This window comes from Podarcis cretensis (genome assembly GCF_951804945.1).
Source record: "Podarcis cretensis genome assembly, chromosome: 7".
NCBI lineage: Eukaryota > Metazoa > Chordata > Lepidosauria > Squamata > Lacertidae > Podarcis > Podarcis cretensis.
In genome coordinates, this window is record NC_137176.1 from 26,888,312 (window position 1) to 26,910,834 (window position 22,523).

The following is a 22,523-nucleotide window of genomic DNA, read 5'->3' on the forward strand; positions in this document are numbered from 1 at the left end:
CCACACCCAGTTCAAGACCTCGGAAATGACCCTATCCTTCGAGGAGTGGCGTGCTACTTCCGGCGGCTGAATGGGGCTGTTGGGAAGCTGTTCCAGGCTCATGACCTCTTGTGTGGGTGCTGGTTGGGGCCGGTCTCTGGTAGTGGCAGCATGCTGAGGGTGTTTGCATGGCCCATCGCCTTCCCAGGCCAGTGGATCAGTGTATACTGGTAGCCGGCAAGGAAAATCGACACCTGAGGACATGAAGTGACAGTACTTGAGGGTCTGCTTCTCAAGGGCAAACAGGCTGAGCAGTGGATTGTGGTCGGTCGCCACGGTGAAGGGGCACCCGTACAAGAAATTGTGAAATCACTCCCTTCACGATTGCCAGACCCTCTTTATCTATTTGCGAGTAGTTCCTCTTGGCTGCAGAGAGGGTCTGGGAAAAGTAGGCAACTGGCACCTCTCTCCCATCCAGAAGTTGGTGCCCCAGGATGGTGCCGATGCCGTAGGGCGAGGCATCACATACCAGCACCACCGGGCAGCCTCTTGTCAAAGTACACCAGGACTGAGTTCGAGACGAGTGGCTTCCTAGCGCTGCCCCCACACCCATGGGGCCTGTTTGTCTAACAGTCTGTGTAGGGGCTCCGCTACCGCCGCATTGTGAGGTAAGAAGGCATGGTAGTGGTTCAATAGTCCCAAGAAGGCCTGGATTTCGGCCTTACACTTAGGTGCCAGGGTGTCGCAAATAGCTTGCACCTTGTCCCCTGTCGGGTGGACTCCGTCTGCGTCCACTGTAAATTCCAGAAAGTCTACCTGTTGCACTCCTAGCAGACACTTTTCCTGCTTCACCTTGAGGCCGGACATCTGGAAACAGTGCAGGACAGTGCGGAGTCGGTCCCCAAACTCCCCTGGTGTGGCCCCAGCAATCAACACATCATCGAAGAAGGAAGTGACTCCAGGAATTCCTTTGAGGAGAGAGTCCATGAGATTTCGGAATATGCCTGGTGCCACGCTGATGCCAAATTGCAGCCACTTGACACGGAATGCGCCCCTGTGCGTGACACTGAGTCTGTGCCTCAGCAGTGGCCTCGTCCACTGGTAACTGCTGGTAGGCCTTGGCCAAGTCCAGCTTGCCAAAAATCTTCGACCCTACCAGGGTGGCGAGGACATGGCTGATTTGTAGAGAAAAGCAGTCTGAGCTAGGCCTCAGACTTTCTACCTTGTGGCTTCCATCCTCTGTAAGGATGAGCCATGTGCTGGCTAAGAGCCAGAAGAGGAGTCCAAAAGGAGAAAAGGGGGGGAAAGGGAAGATGGCTGCATGACTAGCCCTTTTGTAGAGTCTGCTAGGGTCACGCCAATCTACCTGGTCACACTTGGGGGGCGGGGCTCCAAAGCAGGTATGACAGGAAGTCCTCCCTGTCTGGAGGAACATTCTCCTGTGTGTCCACTCTAGGCAACAGGAAATGTTGTAGCTGACGGCTTCAGTGATGATACATCCCACAAGAGACACCACAGTCTGTGCTGTGCCTCATTTCCAGTAAGAAACCTGGACTCTGGGGAAGCATCTGAAACCCCTGGACTCTCACACCTCTTGGAGACTGGGGTGATGGGCAACAGTACTTAGCTGCATATCTTCTTCTTCTTGGCTGTTTAGATTCCGTCAGCCAACATGCCTTGTTTAAGAGCTCAAAGAGGTATATTTAAAAGGTTGTGCATATAAGTCATATCACATATTCTATTCTAACCATCTAAATCGCGCGCCCCACTTTATCAGCATGATTTTTACTGTTGGATTTACCTCAATCCTGCTAGCGTTTTCACTTGTTTACAATTATTTCCCCATGATTCTCCTATTCTGGTTAGACCCACTGATTCTGCATCCTCCATCATCTTGAACTGCCATTCTTCCTTCTTCAGATCTTCTCCCACCCTCCATTTTATTCCATCTGCTTTCTAATTTCCTGCATTTTCAAACTTAAATTACAAAAATTGCAAACATACTCTGTGTGTTTATTTTAAGGCCATGGAGTCCTGTTGAACAACAAACTATTTTAGTGCTTATAGAGAGCTCTCTTTAATGAGCGGTTCGATTTTAATGATTTGTTACTTTTTGTTTGCTGAAATTGCCAGGAGATGAAAGGTTCCTTTGAGAGATCACCCAGAAGTCCCTTCTGCCCAAGAGACTCTACATTGAAAATCAGCTTATATTTTTGCAGCTCTCCTTGGTGTTGTGTGCAACTTTATTCCCTGTGTGTACCAAGGCACAATCACCTCATTGCCTCTACCAAGGAAAGGCTATGCACATCAGCTTTCTTTGAAGACACCCGCACTTAATGTCTGAACATCAGGGACACACACAGACATGTGGCTCCGCAGCACCATTCCACATTTGGTGCCTCATTGCGCGATGCATGCAAGGTTAATGTTCCTGAGATCCGTGGGCATCCATGAGGCGGCAAGGGCATCTTCCTCCACAAAAATCATAACCCCCTTCGTTAAGAAAAAGAGCAAGTTTTTGGCATGCGTTGTGAGAAACTAACCTACTCCCACCTTTTGGCATTTTAAGTCAATGAATGAAATCAGACCAATGGCTAATACTTAGGAAAGATGATCCATCCAATTAAACAAGGCTAGAGTGAAACAGCTATTATCTACAGTTATGGTTTGCTATTAATCCTTTGCTGCAGGCTCTTTTTGGGGGGAGAAGTTATTCCTGCTGACCCATAGAAAACAGTGCAGGTATACAGGATTTTAGTGCAGCTGTGCTTGAGCAGCAGCGTGTCAACTCAAAAACCAAAATGCAGCAGCAAAGACAGGAACATACAATGGTACCTTGGTTTAAGAACAGCCCCGTTTATGAATGATTTGGTTTACAAACTCGGCAAAACCAGAAAGTGTCTTGGTTTGAGAACTTTACCTCGGTCTAAGAATGGAATCCGAACTGTGGAAGGGGACCGGCAGCAAGAGGCCTCATTAAGGAAAGCGTGCCTTGGTTTAAGAATGGTTTCGATTTAAGAACGGACTTCCAGAATGGATTAAGTTGGTAAACCAAGGTACCACTGTACTATATTTCTAAGCCAGGTCTTTGGACTTGTTTTTCTTTTACTCTGTCAACATTTTGGAACATTACTCTGTTTAAACCAAAGCAGACCAAGTCTGTTTCTATTATGTCGATATTTCTAAAGTCAGGACACTGGCTGGAAGTGTGTGGGTTATCTCCATCCTGCAAAGCATCCCTGTTTTGTTCTACTCATGTTGCCGAAGCAAGTAGGTTGCATATGACAGCCCTGATGCGTAGTCTAATGTTTTTAACCTAGTGTTTTGTGGTGGTAGGGGGAATGGGGCGATTCTTTGGGAAACGCAGCATGTAGGCTATAAAGCCTTAAAAGGCTCAGGACCGCAGTACCTCAAGGACCGCCTCTTTCCATACGAACCTACCTGGACCCTGAGATCATTTTCTGATGTGTGCCCCCATCCTCAAGAGGTCTGGAGGGTGGCAACAGGAGAACGGGCCTTCTCTGCAGTGGCTCCATCTGTGGAATGCTCTCCCCAGGGAAGTTCACCTGGCGCCTTCACTATACACCTTTAGGTGCCAGCCAAAACATTCCTTTTTAACCAGGCCTTTGGTTGATCTGATTGACATCCTATGCCCTTTTAAAATGTGTGGGTTTTTTGTGGCGGAGAGCTACTGGTTTGTTGTTTGTTATTATGCATTTTGTGGTTCTATATCTTGATTTTATTCTGTGAACCGTCCTGAGATCCCCAGGTATAGGGTGGTATATAAGTACAATTAAAAAAATTAAAAGGTGAAGTTGTAGCAGCTGTGCAATTAATTAAGGGCTGGAGAAGGTGACGGCAGCCAGGGGGAAAGCTGAGAGTTTCATCAGGGAGTGAAAAGACATTTGGATCTCAGATCCACCAGCAGATGGACAGCAGGTCTATCCACTGAGAACCAGCAGATGGGTAGATGTGAAGTGCATGTTTCTCAGATGCCAAGTCTACCCAGGCTCCATCATTGCTCTGTCACCAGATACGCTAGACCTGTTATCTGACACTAGTAATGTTTATTTGGCGTAAGCTCACCCACAGAAAAAGGCCAGCAACTGCTCATGCACCCAGATACAAAACACAGTGAGATGATTTCTCATAAGGATGCAGAAGGGCATTAGCAGCTTGTATAACAAAAATATGCACCCTTAAGCCCATTGAATTAAATGTCTCTAAGTATCACTTAACTCTTAAGAATGGAGTACAAAATCAGGGGAAACGTGTCATAGGTTGTTTTTTTTTTTACTAATGTATTTCATATTTAGCTCCAGCCCTCCAGTTGTTGAAAGAGGGCAATTTGGGCTTCAGACCTATTACGACTCTGTTGAAAACATGTTTCTTGCCATTGTCTTCAGAGTATACTCCAGCTTCCTTACAAAGGGATGTGGATTCTGTGACCTTCCAAGTGATGTTGGACTAAAGCTCCCACTCGCCATGCTCACTGGGGCTGATGGGAGTTGGAGTCCAACAACATCTGGAAGACCACAGGTCCCTCGTCGCTCAGTTAGGAAGGGCACCAAGAAGCCTAAGGATGACAATCATAATTATCTTTTAAGATAGTGTTAGCACCCCAAGGAGAGCGTAATCATCTAAATATATTACAAAAAGATGCCTGTTTGTTCCTTGGTCAAATACTTTTCCAGTGTCAAATGTTAATTGGAAGAGTACCATATTTTTTGTCCTATAGGGCGCACCGGCCCATAGGATGCACCTCGGGGTTTTTTTTTGGGGGGGGGAATGAATAAAAAAAAATATTCCCCCCCCCCAGCCGCGGCTGCCACCCCAAGCCTTGCGCACACCTGCTCGAAGCACGGGGCACCCTCCGGAGGGCTCCGCGTGCTTCGGGCTGCAGGCTGCCGCCCCAAGCCTCGCGCGCCCGGCGGGACCTCCCGCCGGGCGTGCAAGGCTTGCGGACACTCACCGGGGCTGCAGGCTGCTGCCCGCAAGCCTTGTGAGCCCGCGGGAACTCCCGCCGGGCTGGCAAGGCTTGCGGATAGCTTCCTGAAGCCTGGAGAGCGAGAGGGGTCGGTGCGCACCGATGCCTCTCGCTCTCCAGGCTTCAGCGAAAGCCTACATTTGCCCCATAGGAAGCACACACATTTCCCCTTCATTTTTGGAGGGGGAAAAATGCGTCCTATGGGGCGAGAAATACGGTATGTAGCATTCTGATAATCGGTCCAGTTCATTCACATTTTATTTACTTGCATGACGGCTGCAACACTTCTGCCGCAGAAGTAGCATAATAATTTCCCACTGTTCCCTGACTTGGCTTCATTACTGCTCTGCAGTTTTACAACACAATAAAAGAATCCAGACAACAGCGTGAAACACAAATGCCTTTTATGTTTGTATCAGACATTTAGACAGAAGACTTTTTCATAACTCTTTTGCAACTACTGTTACACAACGAGTAAATCTGCTGACAAGGCCAGCAGAGAAAGCACCAAGTTGAACTGAAAAAGCATGCATCAGCAGAGCTGAACAGACTGTGCCCCAAAACACTGGCCCCATTGCACTAAACTTGCCCCACTGCACTAAACCACCATGATCCTAAGCCTCATCCTCCTCGCCTTCCTCTTCAAACTCTCCTTGCTCGTCCGCTGTGGCGTCTTGATATTGCTGGTATTCGGAGACCAGGTCGTTCATGTTGCTCTCGGCCTCCGTGAACTCCATCTCATCCATGCCCTCTCCGGTGTACCAGTGCAGGAAGGCCTTTCGGCGGAACATGGCCGTGAACTGCTCAGAGATCCTCTTGAACAGCTCCTGGATGGCCGTGCTGTTGCCAATGAAGGTGGCGGACATCTTGAGGCCTCGCGGAGGGATGTCGCACACGGCCGTCTTCACGTTGTTGGGGATCCACTCGACAAAGTAGCTGCTGTTCTTGTTCTGGACGTTCAGCATCTGCTCGTCCACTTCCTTCATGGACATTCTGCCCCGGAAAATGGCCGCCACCGTCAGGTAGCGCCCGTGGCGCGGGTCACAGGCCGCCATCATGTTCTTAGAATCGAACATCTGCTGGGTCAGCTCTGGCACCGTGAGGGCCCGGTACTGCTGGCTTCCGCGGCTCGTGAGGGGAGCAAAGCCGGGCATGAAGAAGTGCAGGCGAGGGAATGGCACCATGTTGACCGCCAGCTTGCGGAGGTCGGCATTCAGTTGGCCAGGGAACCGCAGGCAGGTGGTGACGCCGCTCATGGTGGCCGACACCAAGTGGTTGAGGTCCCCATATGTCGGAGTGGTGAGTTTGAGTGTGCGGAAGCAGATATCGTACAAGGCCTCATTGTCAATACAGTAGGTTTCATCCGTGTTCTCCACCAGTTGGTGGACGGACAGCGTGGCATTGTAGGGCTCCACCACTGTGTCCGACACCTTAGGGGATGGCATCACACTGAATGTGTTCATGATCCTGTCAGGATACTCCTCCCGGATCTTGCTGATGAGGAGCGTCCCCATCCCAGAGCCTGTGCCACCGCCCAGGGAATGGGTCAACTGGAAGCCCTGCAAGCAGTCGCAACTCTCAGACTCCTTCCTTACCACATCCAGCACAGAGTCCACCAGCTCCGCTCCCTCCGTGTAGTGGCCCTTGGCCCAGTTATTCCCAGCACCACTCTGGCCTAGAGGAGGAAGCAGAAAGGTGATGAACGAGCAGAAGCTATAGCTGCCAACACTTTCAATGCATAAAGTGTGGAACTGCTAAAGCAAACCAGCTGGAGCCAAAATGTGCATTTCTTTTAAAATTTTGGTTATGACCTCTTTAGGGGGGCACAGTCTGTAACAGCCCTAAGAAATGGTTCTGTTGTGTTCTTGGATAAGCAATCCATCAAGTGCTAGAACATTGGTATTTCCTTCATACATCTTCTCCAAATATTTATTTGCATGCAAACACTAAACCGCATGGCCAAGGAATTTGCATGCAACAGGGATCCATGGTCAATCTAGGATAGTGTCAGGTCTGCAGATATGGACAGGAGTTTCCAATAAGAATTAATGAGCCTCTGACAGGTTTATAGTCTATTTACAATAACACAAAGAGAGAGGCACTGAGCCAACTTCTCTCAGGGTATCAGTTGTTCACTCTGAATCTCCTCCCCTTTTGCAGCATGAAGGGCGCCAATTTCCTGTCCTTCTGCCCCTGTGCTTTCGTTGCTCCTTAATCCTTTCCTGCCTCCTAGTCCGAGGGGAGGGAGGAACATCCTTGCCTCTCTCAAAGTAAGAGCCTTTCAAAGTCTCCCTCCCTCCTGGTTGCCTAGCAACTTTATCAGGGCTGTCTATCTCCTCCTCCTCCGACTGCGAGGTTTCTTAATCTACTGTTCTCTCTGTTACTGAGAACACTGAAGGAAGGGGGGCAATTACCCCCTTCCTCCTCATTAAAGGCTGCTCTGTGACTGCCTGCCTTCCTTGTCTGAGTCAGACCAGTCTCTGGCATCTGACACTGGCCAGACCCTGCAATTAAGCGTCTCATGCTCTATCGACTGAGCTATCCACGGTGTGTTCTGGTTAAGGGAGAGAAGGCTGCCCTTTCTCTTGTGGCGATATGCCCCAAATCCTGGAATATCTCATCCATTTCACCATGGGAGAGATGCAGGAATGATCCCTTGACCCATTTTTCTGCCAATACATGGAAAACAGGAAATGCATACTTGCCCATCCTACTCCTATTATGAAAGCTCATAATGGCAGAACCCTACGCAGAGATTGATGCCTGACAACTTTAAAGAGGACCGCACATGCTGATGGAAGTGAATGCCAATTGGCTTCAAGCCAAGCTGACTGTAGCACTCATGCTTCGCTTGGTGGAGGAGAAGAGGAGGTACTGAAGGTGAACTGGAACAGACTGGTAGATTTCTAGCCAGCAAACCCTTGATCTAGGCAGAGAGGACCTGAGCTTCTGAGTTCATTTTCGCTTGGGCCATCCGTTTTAGAACAGCCATGATGAAACACTTACCAAAGACAAAGTTGTCAGGTCTAAAGATCTGCCCAAAAGGTCCAGACCTGACCGAGTCCATTGTGCCAGGCTCCAAGTCCACAAGGATGGCACGGGGCACGTACTTGTTACCTGCAGTGGTGGTGGTGGAGGGACGACAAGACACACTCAGCGTTACAGACCTGCTGTCAGCAGATTTCGTGGGCTGGGGAGGGGAGGGGAATCCACACAAAACCCAACACAAGGCAGCTCCTATGCTCTTGGCAACCTCATTACTATTCACCGGAGAGACACAGCAACTCTCTAAACAGATAAAAGGAGTGGGGGAGGTGCAGATTTAAAGGGAACAGCCTAATGAAACCAGGCTTGAATTTTAAGTAGGCATTAAAGCGTTGCCAAGGATTTCAATAGCTGCTTAAAGGCCCCGGCTTGCCATGGTTTTGTCACGCTTGCTGCTCTCCCAGTGCCCGTGACATTTTTTGAAGAATCTATCAGCAGCTTTCCTCCCCGGCCTCCCTCCCTCTCTCTCACACACACCCACACCCACACCCTGCTCCCTCCCCAAGGTTACCAGTTGCTTCATTGTAGTAGACATTTATCCTCTCTAGCTGTAGGTCGCTGTCTCCGTGGTAGCTGCCGGTGGGGTCAATTCCGTGCTCATCGCTGATGACTTCCCAGAACTGGAATGGGAATTTTGGAGAGCTATTAGCAACTGCCTTTGAAATGCCTAGAAGGCTGACTCCCCCTCCCCCCCAAAAAAACCACATGCCGCTTGCTGGCACGCCTTGCCAAAATCCCGTTGTCAGGCCTGCCAGATTCCCAGCTGAAAAGAGCTTCTGCCGTGGGAAATGAGGCAGATCAAGGCAAACGCTTAACAGCTCTTGCAGCCCAGGTGGCTTCCTTGACAGCGGCTCGAAGCACAAAGAAACAGCACCACTGCAATACTCCACATGCAACCCACAAAGGAAGCCACAATGCACCAGGATGCCATTGACAGCTCTTTAAAATCTCCGTTTATAATTCTGAAATACGTTGCATGGTGGGCAGTGAGAAAAGGATGGCTGCAGAAAATTCTTCAGTACTGCTTTCCTTAAAAAAAAACCACTCCTTATGTTTATTTGTATTTTCTCTGCTCTATCTTTTGTAATTCAAGCCTCTGTCTTGAATGTTCTTGGTTTTGTTCAATTTTAACCATATTTAAAAATTGAATGATGATCTTTCGTTGTGTGCAGGAGTGGGGAGGAAAAGGTGCCACCAAGCCCATGTACACACCCACTTGTGCCCCACCTTAGCGGCGCTAGAAAGGCTATTGTCTCCTGGTGCTGTTCTCTCAAACACAAAACCAAACCAGCACCAGCCTCTCTGCCCATGATCATAACCAAAATGGGAGCAGAAAGCCACTCTTTGCTTCATATCCTTGAAAAGGTAACCTTAGAAGCTGCTAGGAAACTCGCTTATGAGAGGACCATTGGGCATGTGTCCCCAGATCTGTGACAATGTTTTCTGAGCAAGCACTAAGGTCTAAGGTGTGTGTGTGGGGGGGAGTGCTTTATGCTCACAGAAAAATGCCCTGCAATGTTGCAGATTAAAGACCACTTTCCATTCACTTGAGAGCCTCGAGATACATGCTGCGTGGACCACACTATTACTGCATAGCCTGCCAAGGTGGTAGTGCCAACTCTAAATATTTTCAAAGCGAATTCAGTACTTCTTCGTTCCCCTCCACAAAAGGGCAGCAGAAAGCCCAGCCGGGGCAACCAGATCCCCAAGCAAGTTAAGCTCAAAATAATAGGCTCATATGATCTACCCAAACTGAATTCAGAGAAAGCATCTGTGACAATCTACCTACACAAGGGAAGCAACATGAAGACGGAGTACTATTCATCGAACCTTAAAATCTCCTTTACTGCAGAATCTAGCCCAATACCGTATTAGAAGAGAGGATACCAGTGAGTCTAGAGATGGCTATAGAGCCCCCCTCGACTTACTGAAAGCTATATTGTCTCTGTACCAGCATTGAGGGTGTGGCTGGGAATTGAGTTACCAGCTACCCTTACTTGTCAAAAATAAAACAAGCGGCTGGTGAAGCCCAGCCATATGGGCGGGGTATAAATAAAATTGTTAAAGCACCAGATCCAGTCCCATCCACACACAAAAAACCAACACCACCCGGATTTGGAATTTTGTGTGTGTGTGTGTGTGTGTGTGTGTGTGTGTGTGTGTGTGTCTTTGTGACATGAGCGCTGACTCAAAGCACAAAGTGCCTACAACAAGGCGGGATGAGGAAACGCCTTTTTCTAGACCCCTTATTAGAGCGCCGGTTCCTGCTAGCAGCTCACACATCAAAGGCAACGAATGGGGCTATCCAACGCGACCAGCATTTTCTATTCTCCTCCCCCCCCCCGCAAGGGGCGTGTAACAAAGGAACCGGCTGCAGCGTAGGATGAACGCGCCGTCGAGGAAGCAGACCCGAGCGGGGGTAGAGGTGGTGAAGAATACATCTCTCAAAATTGTGAGACGAAGACATAAAAAGAGAGAGAGAGAGAAAATGCTGAGTTGCTGAATAGGCTCCTTCGATGCGCAGGAGGCCGAGGTCATTGAACCCCACCCGAGTTAGAGACGCGTGGAACGCCTGGAAGTGGCGACTCCCTGCAGCGCGTGCAACAATAGAGACGCCCCCCTTTCCTCTCCTGCCCCTGTCCAGACCATACCTTCGCCCCTATCTGGTTGCCACACTGGCCGGCCTGGATGTGCACGATCTCACGCATGGCGACGGCTTGACTCCGGGCTGACCCCCCACTCGCTGGCCGCTTCTGCCTCCGGCGCGCCCACCTGCCTGACCTCGGCTCTCTTCAGCACCGGCAACAAGCAACAGGGAGCGCCTCGGCCGGGAGCTGCTTTTTATACGGGGAGCGCCGATCCCCGCCTTTCTGCAGCCCAAGCCCCACCTACTCCCATTCACAGCTGCCTCCTCGGCTCGGGTGATGTAATGCTCCCAGTAGCTGACGGCGGATGGGGGGGACGGGGGGAGACGACGGATCCGCAGAAGTCCGTCCATCCCCTCTCCCCCACCCCCGGTTGATTTTATTTTTATTTTTTATTAGAATGCACTCAGACATTTGCTTCGAGGTTGTCTGTCATATCGTAACTGCTGACCCATCTCTCCTCTCCCTTCGCTTTCTGATATATATACAGTGGTACTGTACCTCGAGTTAAATACGCTTCAGGTTACAGACTACGCTAACCCAGAAATAGTACTTCGGGTAAAGAAATTTGCTCCAGTATGAGAACAGAAATCGTGCTCCGGCGGCGCAGCGGCAGTGGGAGGCCCCATTAGCTAAAGTGGTACCTCAGGTTAAGAACAGTTTCAGGTTAAGAACAGACCTCCTGAACGAATTAAGTACGTAATCAGAGGTACCACTGTACTTAACCCGAGGTACCACTGTACTGTATATTGGTGTAGCGGGGGTGGGGACAGGGTGGGGCAGCTGCCACCCAAAATCAGTAAAAATCCTATGCCCTTTTAAAATGTGCCTATTGGGTCGTTTTTTTATTTTTATTATGTATTTTTTGGTTTTATATCTTTATTTTATTATGTGAACCGCCCTGGGGGCCCTGTATAGGGCGGTATAATTAATAAACACAATTAATATTTTATTAATACAATTAATAAATACAACAACAAAATAAATAAAAATATATAGCCAACTGAAGTTCTCCCCCCTCCCCAACAAGAGGCCTGCCCCCTAACAAAAATCCTAGCTACGCCCTGCCCCTCCTTGGCGACACCCCATGTATTTAAAGGCGGTTGGAAGCTTCAAGTTGAAATGGACCGGAGGAACAGAAACAGCCTCCATCCTCGTCCCTCTCTGTCCCCAGCAGGACTTTCCCCCTGAAATATACTTGGAGTCGAAACATCCCCCCGACTCTTCTTCTTGTTCTTCTTCTTTTCAAGGATGGAGTGGAATGGCTTTGTTCTCGACTCCCCCAGTGAGAAAAGATAACGTGATGGGGTCAGGGACAGAGGAGGAAGGGAAGAGAAAATGAATCTGCTGCGCGCAGGGCTCCGGCATTTGCAGCATCCGGCCGCGCCCTCCGGCTCCCCCCCCCATCCTTTTGTTTCTTAAGAGAAGCCCCCCCCCCCGCCGCCCCCCGTTTGCAGCTGCCAACGCTGCAAGGTGGCAGGCAGGCAGTGCGCTCGGGCGCGGCCTCTGCTGCAGTTTCTCTCGGCCGTCCTTCTCCCCACGTGCTTTCCCGAGATCGAGGCCTGGTATGCAAAGGTGCAAGGCCAGGCCGTCCTTCTCCCCTGCCTGGCTCCCCATTTCTGCAGGCGGAGACACGAGTCTGGGCGTGTTTATCAGCGAGCGAGACCAGCGGGGTGGCTGCATAACGGTGGGTGACTTGAATGAGGGCGAGTCTCCCCTGTTAGCTAGGTGGTGGTGGGAGGAGGCAAGGACCACGGCGCCTTTTAAGCTCTCGAGTCAGATCCACAGCTATATCTGGGTTGGCACCGGGTGTGGCTGGAAGCAGGCTAGTTCACGTGAACAAAATGAGGAGGAGCTGGTCATACAACTGAACAAAACCCGCAAGGCCCTTTCTCATCCCAGCTACAATGCTCCAAATAATTTGGAATAAGAAGTTTTTAAAAAGCTGGTTCGGGGACCATAGCCAAATAAGCGCATTGATTCTCTTTGCTCCTTGGATCAAAAGCAAGATACAAGGCAATGCACTGTTTTTGTTGTTTTGTTGTTTAGTCGTTTAGTCGTGTCCAACTCTTCCTGACCCCATGGACCAGAGCACGCCTGGCACTTCTGTCTTCCACTGCCTCCCGCAGTTTGGTCAGACTCATGCTGGTAGCTTCGAGAACACTGCCCAACCATCTCATCCTCTGTCGTCCCCTTCTCCTTGTGCCCTCCATCTTTCCCAGCATCAGGGTTTTTTTCCAGGGAGTGTTCTCTTCTCATGAGGTGGCCAAAGTATTGGAGCCTCAGCTTCAGGATCTGTCCTTCCAGTGAGCACTCAGGGTTGATTTCCTTCAGAATGGATCGGTTTGATCTTCTTGCAGTCCATGGGACTCTCAAGAGTCTCCTCCAGCACCATAATTCAAATGCATCAATTCTTCCGCGATCAGCCTTCTTTATGGTCCAGCTCTCACTTGCATACATCACTACTGGGAAAACCATAGCTTTAACTATACGGACCTTTGTTGGCAAGGTGGTGTCTCTGCTTTTTAGGATGCTGTCTAGGTATCACGCATACCTTCAAAAAAACAAAAACAAATGATGAATTTCAGCCGGATAATTAATCATTAAAGGGTGAGGCTGCTTCCAGAACAAATGCATTCAGTCACCAGTCTCAAGAACATCTTTTGCCCCGTCTGGAGCGTTTTACATGACCTGGGTTTCTAAACGGCTCACCCAGTATTTCCCTGAGGAGCGATTCAGCTATGTAGATGCATCAATCTCGTTTGACTTGCAGTGCGATTCGTGGGTATAATTTTATTGCTGATGTTATGTTATTCACCGCCATGGTTTGTTTTTTTTTTAATTGATGATGATGATGATTGCAAATAAGGTCTCAGAAGGTACTGGGTTCATTTTTAAAGTCTTTTCTGAACACGCAGCACTTCTTTCCTTGCCAGCCAATAAACACTGTTGCTAATCGTCGTCTTCTCTTTTCCCGTCTACGCCTTGCCCGGTGTTCTAGAGACAATGATGAGGTCAGCTTCCCATCTTCCAGGGATGAGAGGCTACATTTCAAGCTGCTTTCGAGCAACATAATATCGGGAGGGGGTGACTCAGGGCTGCCGGCTGCCTTCTGCCAGATCGTCACTGGGAGAGGAACTCCGCCTTGCCCCCCCCCCCTCCCTCCCTGCAAAGAGGATGAAACGATCCAAGCCAGGGAGTAACAGTATGGTATTTGCTCTCTTGCATATTTTGCTGTGGAGGAAGGGAAGAGAGAGGGCGTGAATTGTATCACACCATATTCCTCGCAACGCAGCCTGAGTGGTTGGTCGCAGCAGCGCTTTATCTCAAACCTGCTATTAGCAGAGGCAACGCGTTTCATTCTGTTTCTGTGTGCTCAGCAGACAGACAACAACAAAAGCAAGTGGCTAAAAGGAGCAGCTTATTTCCCCCCTTTGTTTTCTAGCCAGCTAGAACTATAACTGTATCACGTTTCGATCTGGTCTGTGTGTTTACTCCGGGGGTGGGGCAGATCCACCGAATTTAATAGCGCATATTCTCCAATCCCATAAAACTATCCCCCTTACTGAACACAGTGCGTCTTCCTTCCGAAGAAACAAGACAAGCGAAACTGCAAATCCAAGATTACGCTTGGGAGTGAAGCCTCACTGAACATAGGTGGAACTGACCTTCAAATAAAATTGGGTGAAATTTAATGCTCCTCGTTACTACTTAAGAAGCCAATTACCAATTCTTATCCCTTGAGTATTCACTATTTTCAATTCTTGGTTATCATTTATAAGATTTATTACCCGCCCTTCTCAAGGAAATCTCAGGGCAAGTTACAACAAATAGAAAATGCAATTTTGTAGCAGATAAAAGTCCGTATAATCTTAAAACACATAAAGGTAAAGGGACCCCTGACCATTAGGTCCAGTCGTGGCTGACTCTGGGGTTTCAGCACTCATCTCACTTTATTGGCCAAGGGAGCTGGCGTACAGCTTCCGGGTCATGTGGCCAGCATGACTAAGCCACTTCTGGCGAACCAGAGCAGCGCATGGAAACACCGTTTACCTTCCCGCCAGAGTGGTGCCTATTTATCTACTTGCACTTTGATGTGCTTTCGAACTGCTAGGTTGGCAGGAGCAGGGACCAAGCAATGGGAGCTCACCCCATCACAGGGATTCGAACCGCCGACACATACAAGCGTTCTAAAATGGAATAGAGCAATATATAATTTAAAAGTGTCAGATATTCTGCTAAACTACCAGGCTGGGTTTTTTTTTGTTTTTTTTGTTTTAAAAACACCCTTATATTCCTTTTGTAAGTGACACAACTCCCAGACTACAGGATTTCCAAAAAAACTGGAAGAAATTGAAATAAAAATAAAAGTATCAGTATTCAATTTTATTTTAGTCACAGACCAGCATAAGATTAAAAAACAACAACAAATAAACTGAACACATAAGACTTAAAACAGGTAAGGGATAAAAAAAACCCTAGTAATTAAAAGATGATTATATCATACATACTTTAAAAGATAGAAACAAGGACCAAAGATTAAAAGGTTATACTCAAATGGGTGGGGTATTAATAATAATAATAATAATAATAATAATAATAATAATAATTAGGAAGGGAGTGTGAAGGAGCACAGCTTCTCGGCCTTTTGGCTAAAATCAAGTGTAAAAATAAAAGTATTATCAAGAGACACCTACCTGTATGTATAACCTCATGTTTTCCATATTTGTGAGACAAGACTTTGCTGTTTTATTTGCAAAGCAAATCTTTAGACCTGAGCATAGAATTTTGTCAATGATATTCTTTATTCCTTTTCCAAGGAACAGAGTAATCCTGCCTTGCTTTATATACTCAATACAGCACTGTCAAATATTGATTATAGAGACAGCATAGGATGCTCTCTGCTGCATATGAGCCAATTTTGGTCTATTATTGCGATACACACGTCTTCTGTTTGACATGTTTCCTCTAGATATATGAGGGAACCACAGAATAGCACTCCATGGATATTGTATTTTGCTGTGTCTGAATGTGCTGGGATTCCTGACAAACTGCCTTTCCAACACATGCACAAGTAGGCAGAGGTTTTCCTGTAGGAGAAAGAAAGGGAGGGAGTGTCTGAAAGGGCATTTAACCCCCTGCAGTCTGAAAGAGAGTTGAGCAAAAGCAACACTCATTTGTATAGGTCGCCTCTTTAAAAAACTGGACTTTCCAGGCCTGTCATCTTGGTGGCGGCAAGGATCAGCCAAACCCAAAACTGCAGTCCTGGATTCACCACCACTCCCAAAAAGGCCTATTATATAATTAACAGTGCAACTTTGATGACACCCAGAGTTCTTGGCATCCGTCTGCCTCGAGAGGCAATGGAGTGTGCCTCCGGGGGTGAAGTCAAACCGCTGTGTTAGCAGCACCAAAGCGGCCTCCCTGGGGCACAAGCCTGGGCAGCGTGTATGAAGGTCCTGGGCTGTCTAGCTAACATGACCCCCTTCTTGGCCTCGCTGATGTGGTCCAAAGGAAAGCAGAGCAAGACGTTTGGCACCAGCTTGGCTGCAGGAATTGCCAGAAGGAGGCGTAGAAGGCGCTATCCAACCATCTTAGGAACTCCACTCCAGATTTGTGTAGGGTTTACTCCAGGGGTCAGCAAACTTTTTCAGCAGGGGGCCAGTCCACTGTCCCTCAGACCTTGGGGGGGGGGCAGACTATATTTTGAAAAAAATAATAATGAATGAATTCCTATCCCCACAAATAACCCAGAGAAGCATTTTAAATAATAGCACACATTCTACTCATGTAAAAACACCAGGCAGGAACCACAAATAACCTAGAGATGCATTTTAAATAAAAGGACACATTCTACTCATGTAAAAACATGCTGATTCCCAGACCGTCTGTGGGCCAGATTTGGGAGGCAATTGGGCCGGATCCGGCCCCCAGGCCTTAGTTTGCCTAACCGTGGTTTACACCTTAGCCTTTTCTTCTCCCAAAGATGTCTTGCAAGGCAGTGGTGGTTTAGGATCTGAGTTTTCCTTCTCCTAGAAGGGCTACCTTCCCAGGTTGATGAGCCCCATCTGCCCCTCACTTCCTTCTGCGGCATGTGCAGCCTTCTTGACTGTTGGACCCACTGATGGTCTTGTCTGCTCAATCTGCTGGAGCCGGTCTTCAAGTGCAGGGGAAGTCCCTAGCTGCGGGTTTCAAACCCATTGGCTACCTTCACCTAGTTTAGCTGGCCAGTCAAAGCCATTTCCTGGGGTGTGGCTATTGTCACGTGCTGACTGCTCCTAGGAGCTATAGGTAAGAACTGAGTGCAGGATGGGGACCAAAGGTGGACAAACTACCCCAGAAGGAGCACAATGTGTCCCCCACCAGAGGTACTACCCCTCCCCTAACACCCTATACTCCCAACAATCACAGTATTCCTAATCCAATGCAGCTGTAGTAGGTGGGTTTAATTTTCCGAATGCCGTCAGCAGAGTGACATTTAAAAGATCCTAATTTCCCCCCTATTTCTGGGGGAAGTGATTGGAAACAGAATGTGCTCTTTAAAGGAAACAAACACTAAACACTACTTCCATATATATGTTGAGAAGATGCACCATCATATTCAATACCGATTTCCTCATTGTTCTTGAAAGAGATATTTTACTGGGTATTACTGTATACGTAATTTAAACTGATATTGTTTCTCCAATGCACATTTTAAAAATTCCGTTGGGCAATAAATCTTCACGGCTTGCAATTTTTTGTCCCACTTTCCTTTTTTGAAGTCTCCTTTTACTTCCACAGAGACATCCCTCCTTCCTTCATTGAAACTCTTCCCACAGCTCTGATGCTCAGTCTGGCCATACAGGCCATCAGATTCCACCTTCTGCAGTTTCCTAGGCAACCAGCCTAGTCTTGGAAACAAGCTGCATTTAAAACAGGATCTCTGCCACCCAACACCCTGTAACCTTTTCATTCTTGGCTGCATTCTTCCCTTGCTTAAAAGCAGAGAATATGAAGACTAGCTGCTATGTCAAGAATATAGAATTGTCTTATTTCTCGCATACATTGAAAAAAGACATCTCTTCGAAAGTTGGCTTAAAATCAACTTACAGACCAAATTAGTTTTGCTGCCTGCAATACCAGGCACAAAGGTGATTGTGTAAATTCCTTTATCCAGGTCAGTCAGAACTGACAGATTCTCTGGACATATATTATAAAAAATGGTTTCTGACTTAAGTAATAGCAGCATTACATATGCTGCAACTTGTTGAGAGATCTGGAGGGTGACAACACGAGAATGGGCCTTCTCTGCAGTGGCTCCCCACCTGTGGAATGCTCTCCCCAGGGAAGTTCGCCTGGCGCCTTCATTATACACCTTTAGGAACCAAGTAAAAACATTTTTTTTTTTAACTAGGCCTTTGGCTGACTTAATGGACATCCTATACCCTTTTAAAATGTGACTCATTGTGTGTGTGTTCTTATTTTGATTTTATATATCGTGATCTTTTCTGTGAACCGCCCTGAGACCTCTGGGTATAGGGTGGTAGATAAATTCAATAAAATAAATAAAAAACCCTGTACTGTACCTACTTACCAGTACCTGGGAGCAAGCCTTACTGAACTCAGCATGACTTGTCTCTGATAGGATAGTGCCATTAGCATTTTATTTCCTTTCTATAGGTTATCTTACTACCCCTTACAACAGCATTGATCGCCAGCTGGAGGAAGGGAGGAACAGGTGCTGAATTCAAAGCAGTCCCCCATTCCCCTCTCCTGATCACAAAACAGGTGACCAGCATATCAACAGGTGACCAGTACATCAAAGATGGCAACAGCCATCATCTGTTGATGGGTGGGTACCGCAAGTGCTGTAACTTGTGTAGCCTCCTGATTCTTTGGGTTTAGACAATGACCTCTCTGTAGAAATAGGTTCATTCACAAGACTGAGAAATGTGGCAAAAGTACAACAGCAAGAACTGGTGGGGCTAAGCCAGGGGTCAGCAAACTTTTTCAGCAGGAAGAAGAAGAAGAGGAGTTTGGATTTGATATCCCGCCTTTCACTCCCTTTAAGGAGTCTCAAAGCGGCTAACATTCTCCTTTCCCTTCCTCCCCCACAACAAACACTCTGTGAGGTGAGTGAAGCTGAGAGACTTCAGAGAAGTATGACTAGCCCAGGGTCACCCAGCAGCTGCATGTGGAGGAGCGGAGACGCGAACCCAGTTCCCCAGATTACGAGACTACCACTCTTAACCACTACACCACACTGGCCGGTCCACTGTCCCTCAGACCTTGTGGGGAACCGGACTATCTATCTATCTATCTATCTATCTATCTATCTATCTATCTATCTATCTATATTGGGGGGGGGATGAATGAATTCCTATGCCCCACAAATAACCCAGATATGCATTTTAAAGAAAAGCACACCTTCTACTCATGTAAAAACACAATGTTTCCCAGATCATCCACGGGCCGGATTTAGGTGATTGGGCCGGATCTGGCCCCCGGGCCTTAGTTTGCTACAAGGGTGGCAAGGATAGCCTCCCAAACTTTCTTTTCCAGAATTGAAGTCCACTTCCACTTGGTGTGAAGTTCCAGCAAGCCAGGATGAAAAAAGCACTGAGGACTTACGGGGTCTTTGCTTTATTTAAACATGTGCAAGCAGAGCACAGTGGAAGCAAACAGGCACCCTACTTACAGTAAGCAGCAGAATCTCAAAAAAACAATGGACTCAGCTACTAATTTGCATCCCTCCATTCAAATTGCTCTGCTCCCTTCCCCCAAAGTCCGAAGAGTGACCTTCTCCATGCTCTGCTGAGTATCTCATTCTCAAACCTGAGTTCTCCAGCCATCAGGAGACCAACCCAGCTTAACAGGAATTTTCAGTCAGTAGCTATTAAACTATGTAAATTGCTTTCAACGTTTTCCCCTGCGAGGAAAACACGTAGCTGTTCTGGTTTAGTAGTCGAGTCCCCAACTTGGTGCCTGTGGGCAGTGCTTTTCTTCTGGAAAAAGGGGGTGCCAGTACTGTGTACCATTGAGTACCCCCATGTGGGGGGGGAAGCACTGCCTGTGGGCACTATGGAACCCTCAAATACTCTCCTGGTGTCCCTCGAGACTTCTTGTGCTTTCAAATTTTTAGTTTTGTTCAAAATGAGCTCTCCCTGCTTTTGTTGTTGTTTTTGGTTGGGTCTGTGACAGGTTTTTTTTTTTTGCAGGAAGGGGCTTCCTTTTGTCAGCTTTATTTATTAGGGGGAGTGTTGATGTTTTGCCTGGTTTTTTGTGTTTTTGGGATGGGGGTCTCCCCAGCTTTTTACTTTGGTGAAATAGGTATTTTGTGGTGTCTTTGAGTTTCTTAGACTTCCAAATATGCCCCTGGACATGAGAAGGGCTGGTGACCTCTAGTTTGGACCACTAGCCAGCTAGAAGAGCACCCACAACTCAGGGGTTTACACCTGGTTCTGCAGAGTAGCTTCTTCCCCTCCCATTCCGCTGGACATCTCACACATGCAAGTTGTGTTTATTTTCTCTGCACAAACATACACAAAGGCACATCCCTGCAATTAAAAAGAAAAAGTCACAATGAACAAGGTGAATTTCTGAACGATGGCAACCCTCAAAACCACAGCCGCTAGAAAAAGGAGGATGGAGATTGCAGAAATAACTGTTGCTTATTTCTGTTAAGTCTGTGTAGTGCCAATTGTTCTTTCAAGCAAGGGTACATCTTTAAATAGACACGTTTCCCCTTTAAATTCAGCACACAGGAACAGAGAAAAAGTTGAATCAGCAACTCCTGGGTGCCTCATTAATATTTATAACAGGCAAGAGACCCCAGGCAGGAATAAGAAATATCCTCCATCTAGTGGTCAGATGAGACATCACTCCTCTAGGTTGCTGGTGCCTGCCTGACATTTACATTCTGAGATGTTCCACAGAACCAATTGATTTGTTGCAGATCTCTCCCCCCGCCTTTTTTTTTAAAGAAAGGAAGCAAATCAGTGGGTGCATAAGCAAACAGATTATAAAAAGGTAAAGGTAAAGGGACCCCTGACCATTAGTTCCAGTTGTGACCAACTCTGGGGTTGTGGCGCTCATCTCGCTTTACTGGCCAAGGGAGCCGGCGTACAGCTTCCGGGTCATGTGGCCAGCATGACTAAGCCGCTTCTGGCGAACCAGAGCAGTGCACGGAAACGCCTTTTACCTTCCTGCTGGAGTGGTACCTATTTATCTACTTGCACTTTGACGTGCTTTCGAACTGCTAGGCTGGCAGGAGCAGGGACCGAGCAATGGGAGCTCACCCCGTCGTGGGGATGTGAACCGCTGACCTTCTGATCGGCAAGTTGTGGGCTCTGTGGTTTAACCCACAACACCACCCGTGTTTATATATATGTGAGGTAGGTTAGGCTGCAACTACAGCATGGATAACCTAAGAAGTCTTAAAAAGTGAGCCATATTTTGCTAGTTATTTGGTGGGCGATAGCTAATTAAAAAAAGGGAGGGGGACCATTCTTTGTGAAAAGCTAATGCCGAGTTACCAGATTAAAGCTGTTATCCTATGCAAATTTTCCAGGAAGTGAGTCTCATCGAACCCAGAACAACTTACTTCCTTGTAAGATCTGAAATCCCGTGCACACTTCCAGCTCACACCTATGCAGCGGATTGTGTAACAAGGCTTAGGTGTATTCTAACTATGTATAGGAAAAGGGCTGTATTTGCACACAGGCGCTTTGCACTTACTAGGGAGTAATCCCACTGAACTGCCATTGAGCTTCTCAGTAAAACAGACTTAGGACAAACTGAAAAACCACAATAGGGTAATACCCTATTAGGGCCAACCAGAATGTCAAAAGTTGTGAGCAGTCTTTTGTGTTCTCCAGTACTTTTCCTTCAGCTCATGAGATGGGTCATTAGGCTTAGTCTAATAAAAAGCATTCAGCTTTGAGTTGTTGTTGTTTTAACTGGACCAACATGACTACCTGTACTGTTTGTGTAATTAGAACTCTGCCGCAAAACACCTTTGGAGATGATGATGATAATGATGATAATAATGATGATAATTCATTACTTATGCACCGCCCATCTGACTGAGTAGCCCAAGCCATTCTGGGCGGCTTCCAACAGAATATAAAAACATAACGAAGCACCAGACATTTAAAACTTTCCATACAGGGTTATGTTCAGATGATCTCATTGCATAAAATAATGCAGTACACACACCCCACAGCCAGCACAGTCAGAACCACAGTTTAGACCTTCCTGTGAACATTTAACTACTGGATTTGCATCTAGTCCAGACACTTAGGAAATCTATGATCTCATCTTCATTTTCTGCTCAGCAGGTATATCGTGGAAAGAGAGTTATATGCAACTCAAAGCTTGCACCTGAACTTTAGCAAGTCCAGAAAGCCTATGACACAAACACACTTTCTTCCCTTGTTTTTGGAGACCTCGCATGGCTGCAAACCTCACCCCCCCCCGCCTCACTGGAAATAATAATAGTAATAATTTTATTATTCATACCCCACCCATCTGACTGAGTAGCCCAAGCCATTCTGGGTGGCTTCCAACACATAATAATCTGACCCGCCACAATAACTTTAAAATACAGTGGTACCTCGGGTTACATACACTTCAGGTTACATACGTTTCAGGTTACAGACTCCACTAACCCAGAAATATTACCTCAGGTTAAGAACTTTGCTTCAGGATGAGAACAGAAATCGTGCTCTGGTGGCGCGGCGGCAGCAGGAGGCCCCATTAGCTAAAGTGGTGCTTCAGGTTAAGAACAGTTTCAGGTTAAGAATGGACCTCCGGAACGAATTAAGTAAGTACTTAACCTGAGGTACCACTGTAAACAACTTTTATCAAATAAAGCAGGGATGCAC

The 22,523-nt window shown here is 47.3% G+C and overlaps 2 protein-coding genes and 1 long non-coding RNA gene across 3 annotated transcripts in view; 1 reads left to right on the plus strand and 2 right to left on the minus strand.

Annotated features, from left to right (window-relative positions):
- LOC307221017 overlaps window positions 1-11,480 on the plus strand; it is a 108,520-nt gene extending 97,040 nt beyond the window's left edge. Inside the window, exon 2 of the long non-coding RNA XR_013841284.1 lies at window positions 11,267-11,480. This is a non-coding gene — a long non-coding RNA (uncharacterized lncRNA). The remainder of the gene's footprint in view (window positions 1-11,266) is intronic.
- Window positions 5,354-10,834, minus strand: LOC307219845 (tubulin beta-2 chain). The gene is made up of 4 exons (XM_079983332.1): window positions 10,663-10,834; window positions 8,523-8,631; window positions 7,973-8,083; window positions 5,354-6,641 (listed from the first exon to the last, which is right to left on the minus strand). The coding sequence occupies exons 1-4, from the start codon at window positions 10,717-10,719 to the stop codon at window positions 5,581-5,583; spliced, it is 1,338 nt and encodes a 445-aa protein (XP_079839458.1). The 5' UTR covers window positions 10,720-10,834; the 3' UTR covers window positions 5,354-5,580.
- Window positions 11,481-20,027: 8,547 nt separating the features above from the next.
- Window positions 20,028-22,523, minus strand: part of SLC22A23 (solute carrier family 22 member 23) — a 115,821-nt gene continuing 113,325 nt past the window's right edge. The window contains exon 11 of the mRNA XM_079984974.1: window positions 20,028-20,195. Coding sequence (XP_079841100.1) covers window positions 20,159-20,195 — 37 coding nt within the window. The 3' untranslated portion in view covers window positions 20,028-20,158. The remainder of the gene's footprint in view (window positions 20,196-22,523) is intronic.

What these genes read in the sequence shown, in the direction of transcription:
- LOC307219845 (XM_079983332.1), bottom strand. Translation starts at nt 10,719, where the DNA reads ATGCGTGAGATCGTGCACATCCAGGCCGGCCAGTGTGGCAACCAGATA. An exon ending in CTACTACAATGAAGCAACTG is followed by an intron (nt 8,084 to 8,522) that starts GTAACCTTGGGG and finishes CCACCACTGCAG; the next exon opens with GTAACAAGTACGTGCCCCGT. An exon ending in ACCTGACAACTTTGTCTTTG is followed by an intron (nt 6,642 to 7,972) that starts GTAAGTGTTTCA and finishes TTCCTCCTCTAG; the next exon opens with GCCAGAGTGGTGCTGGGAAT.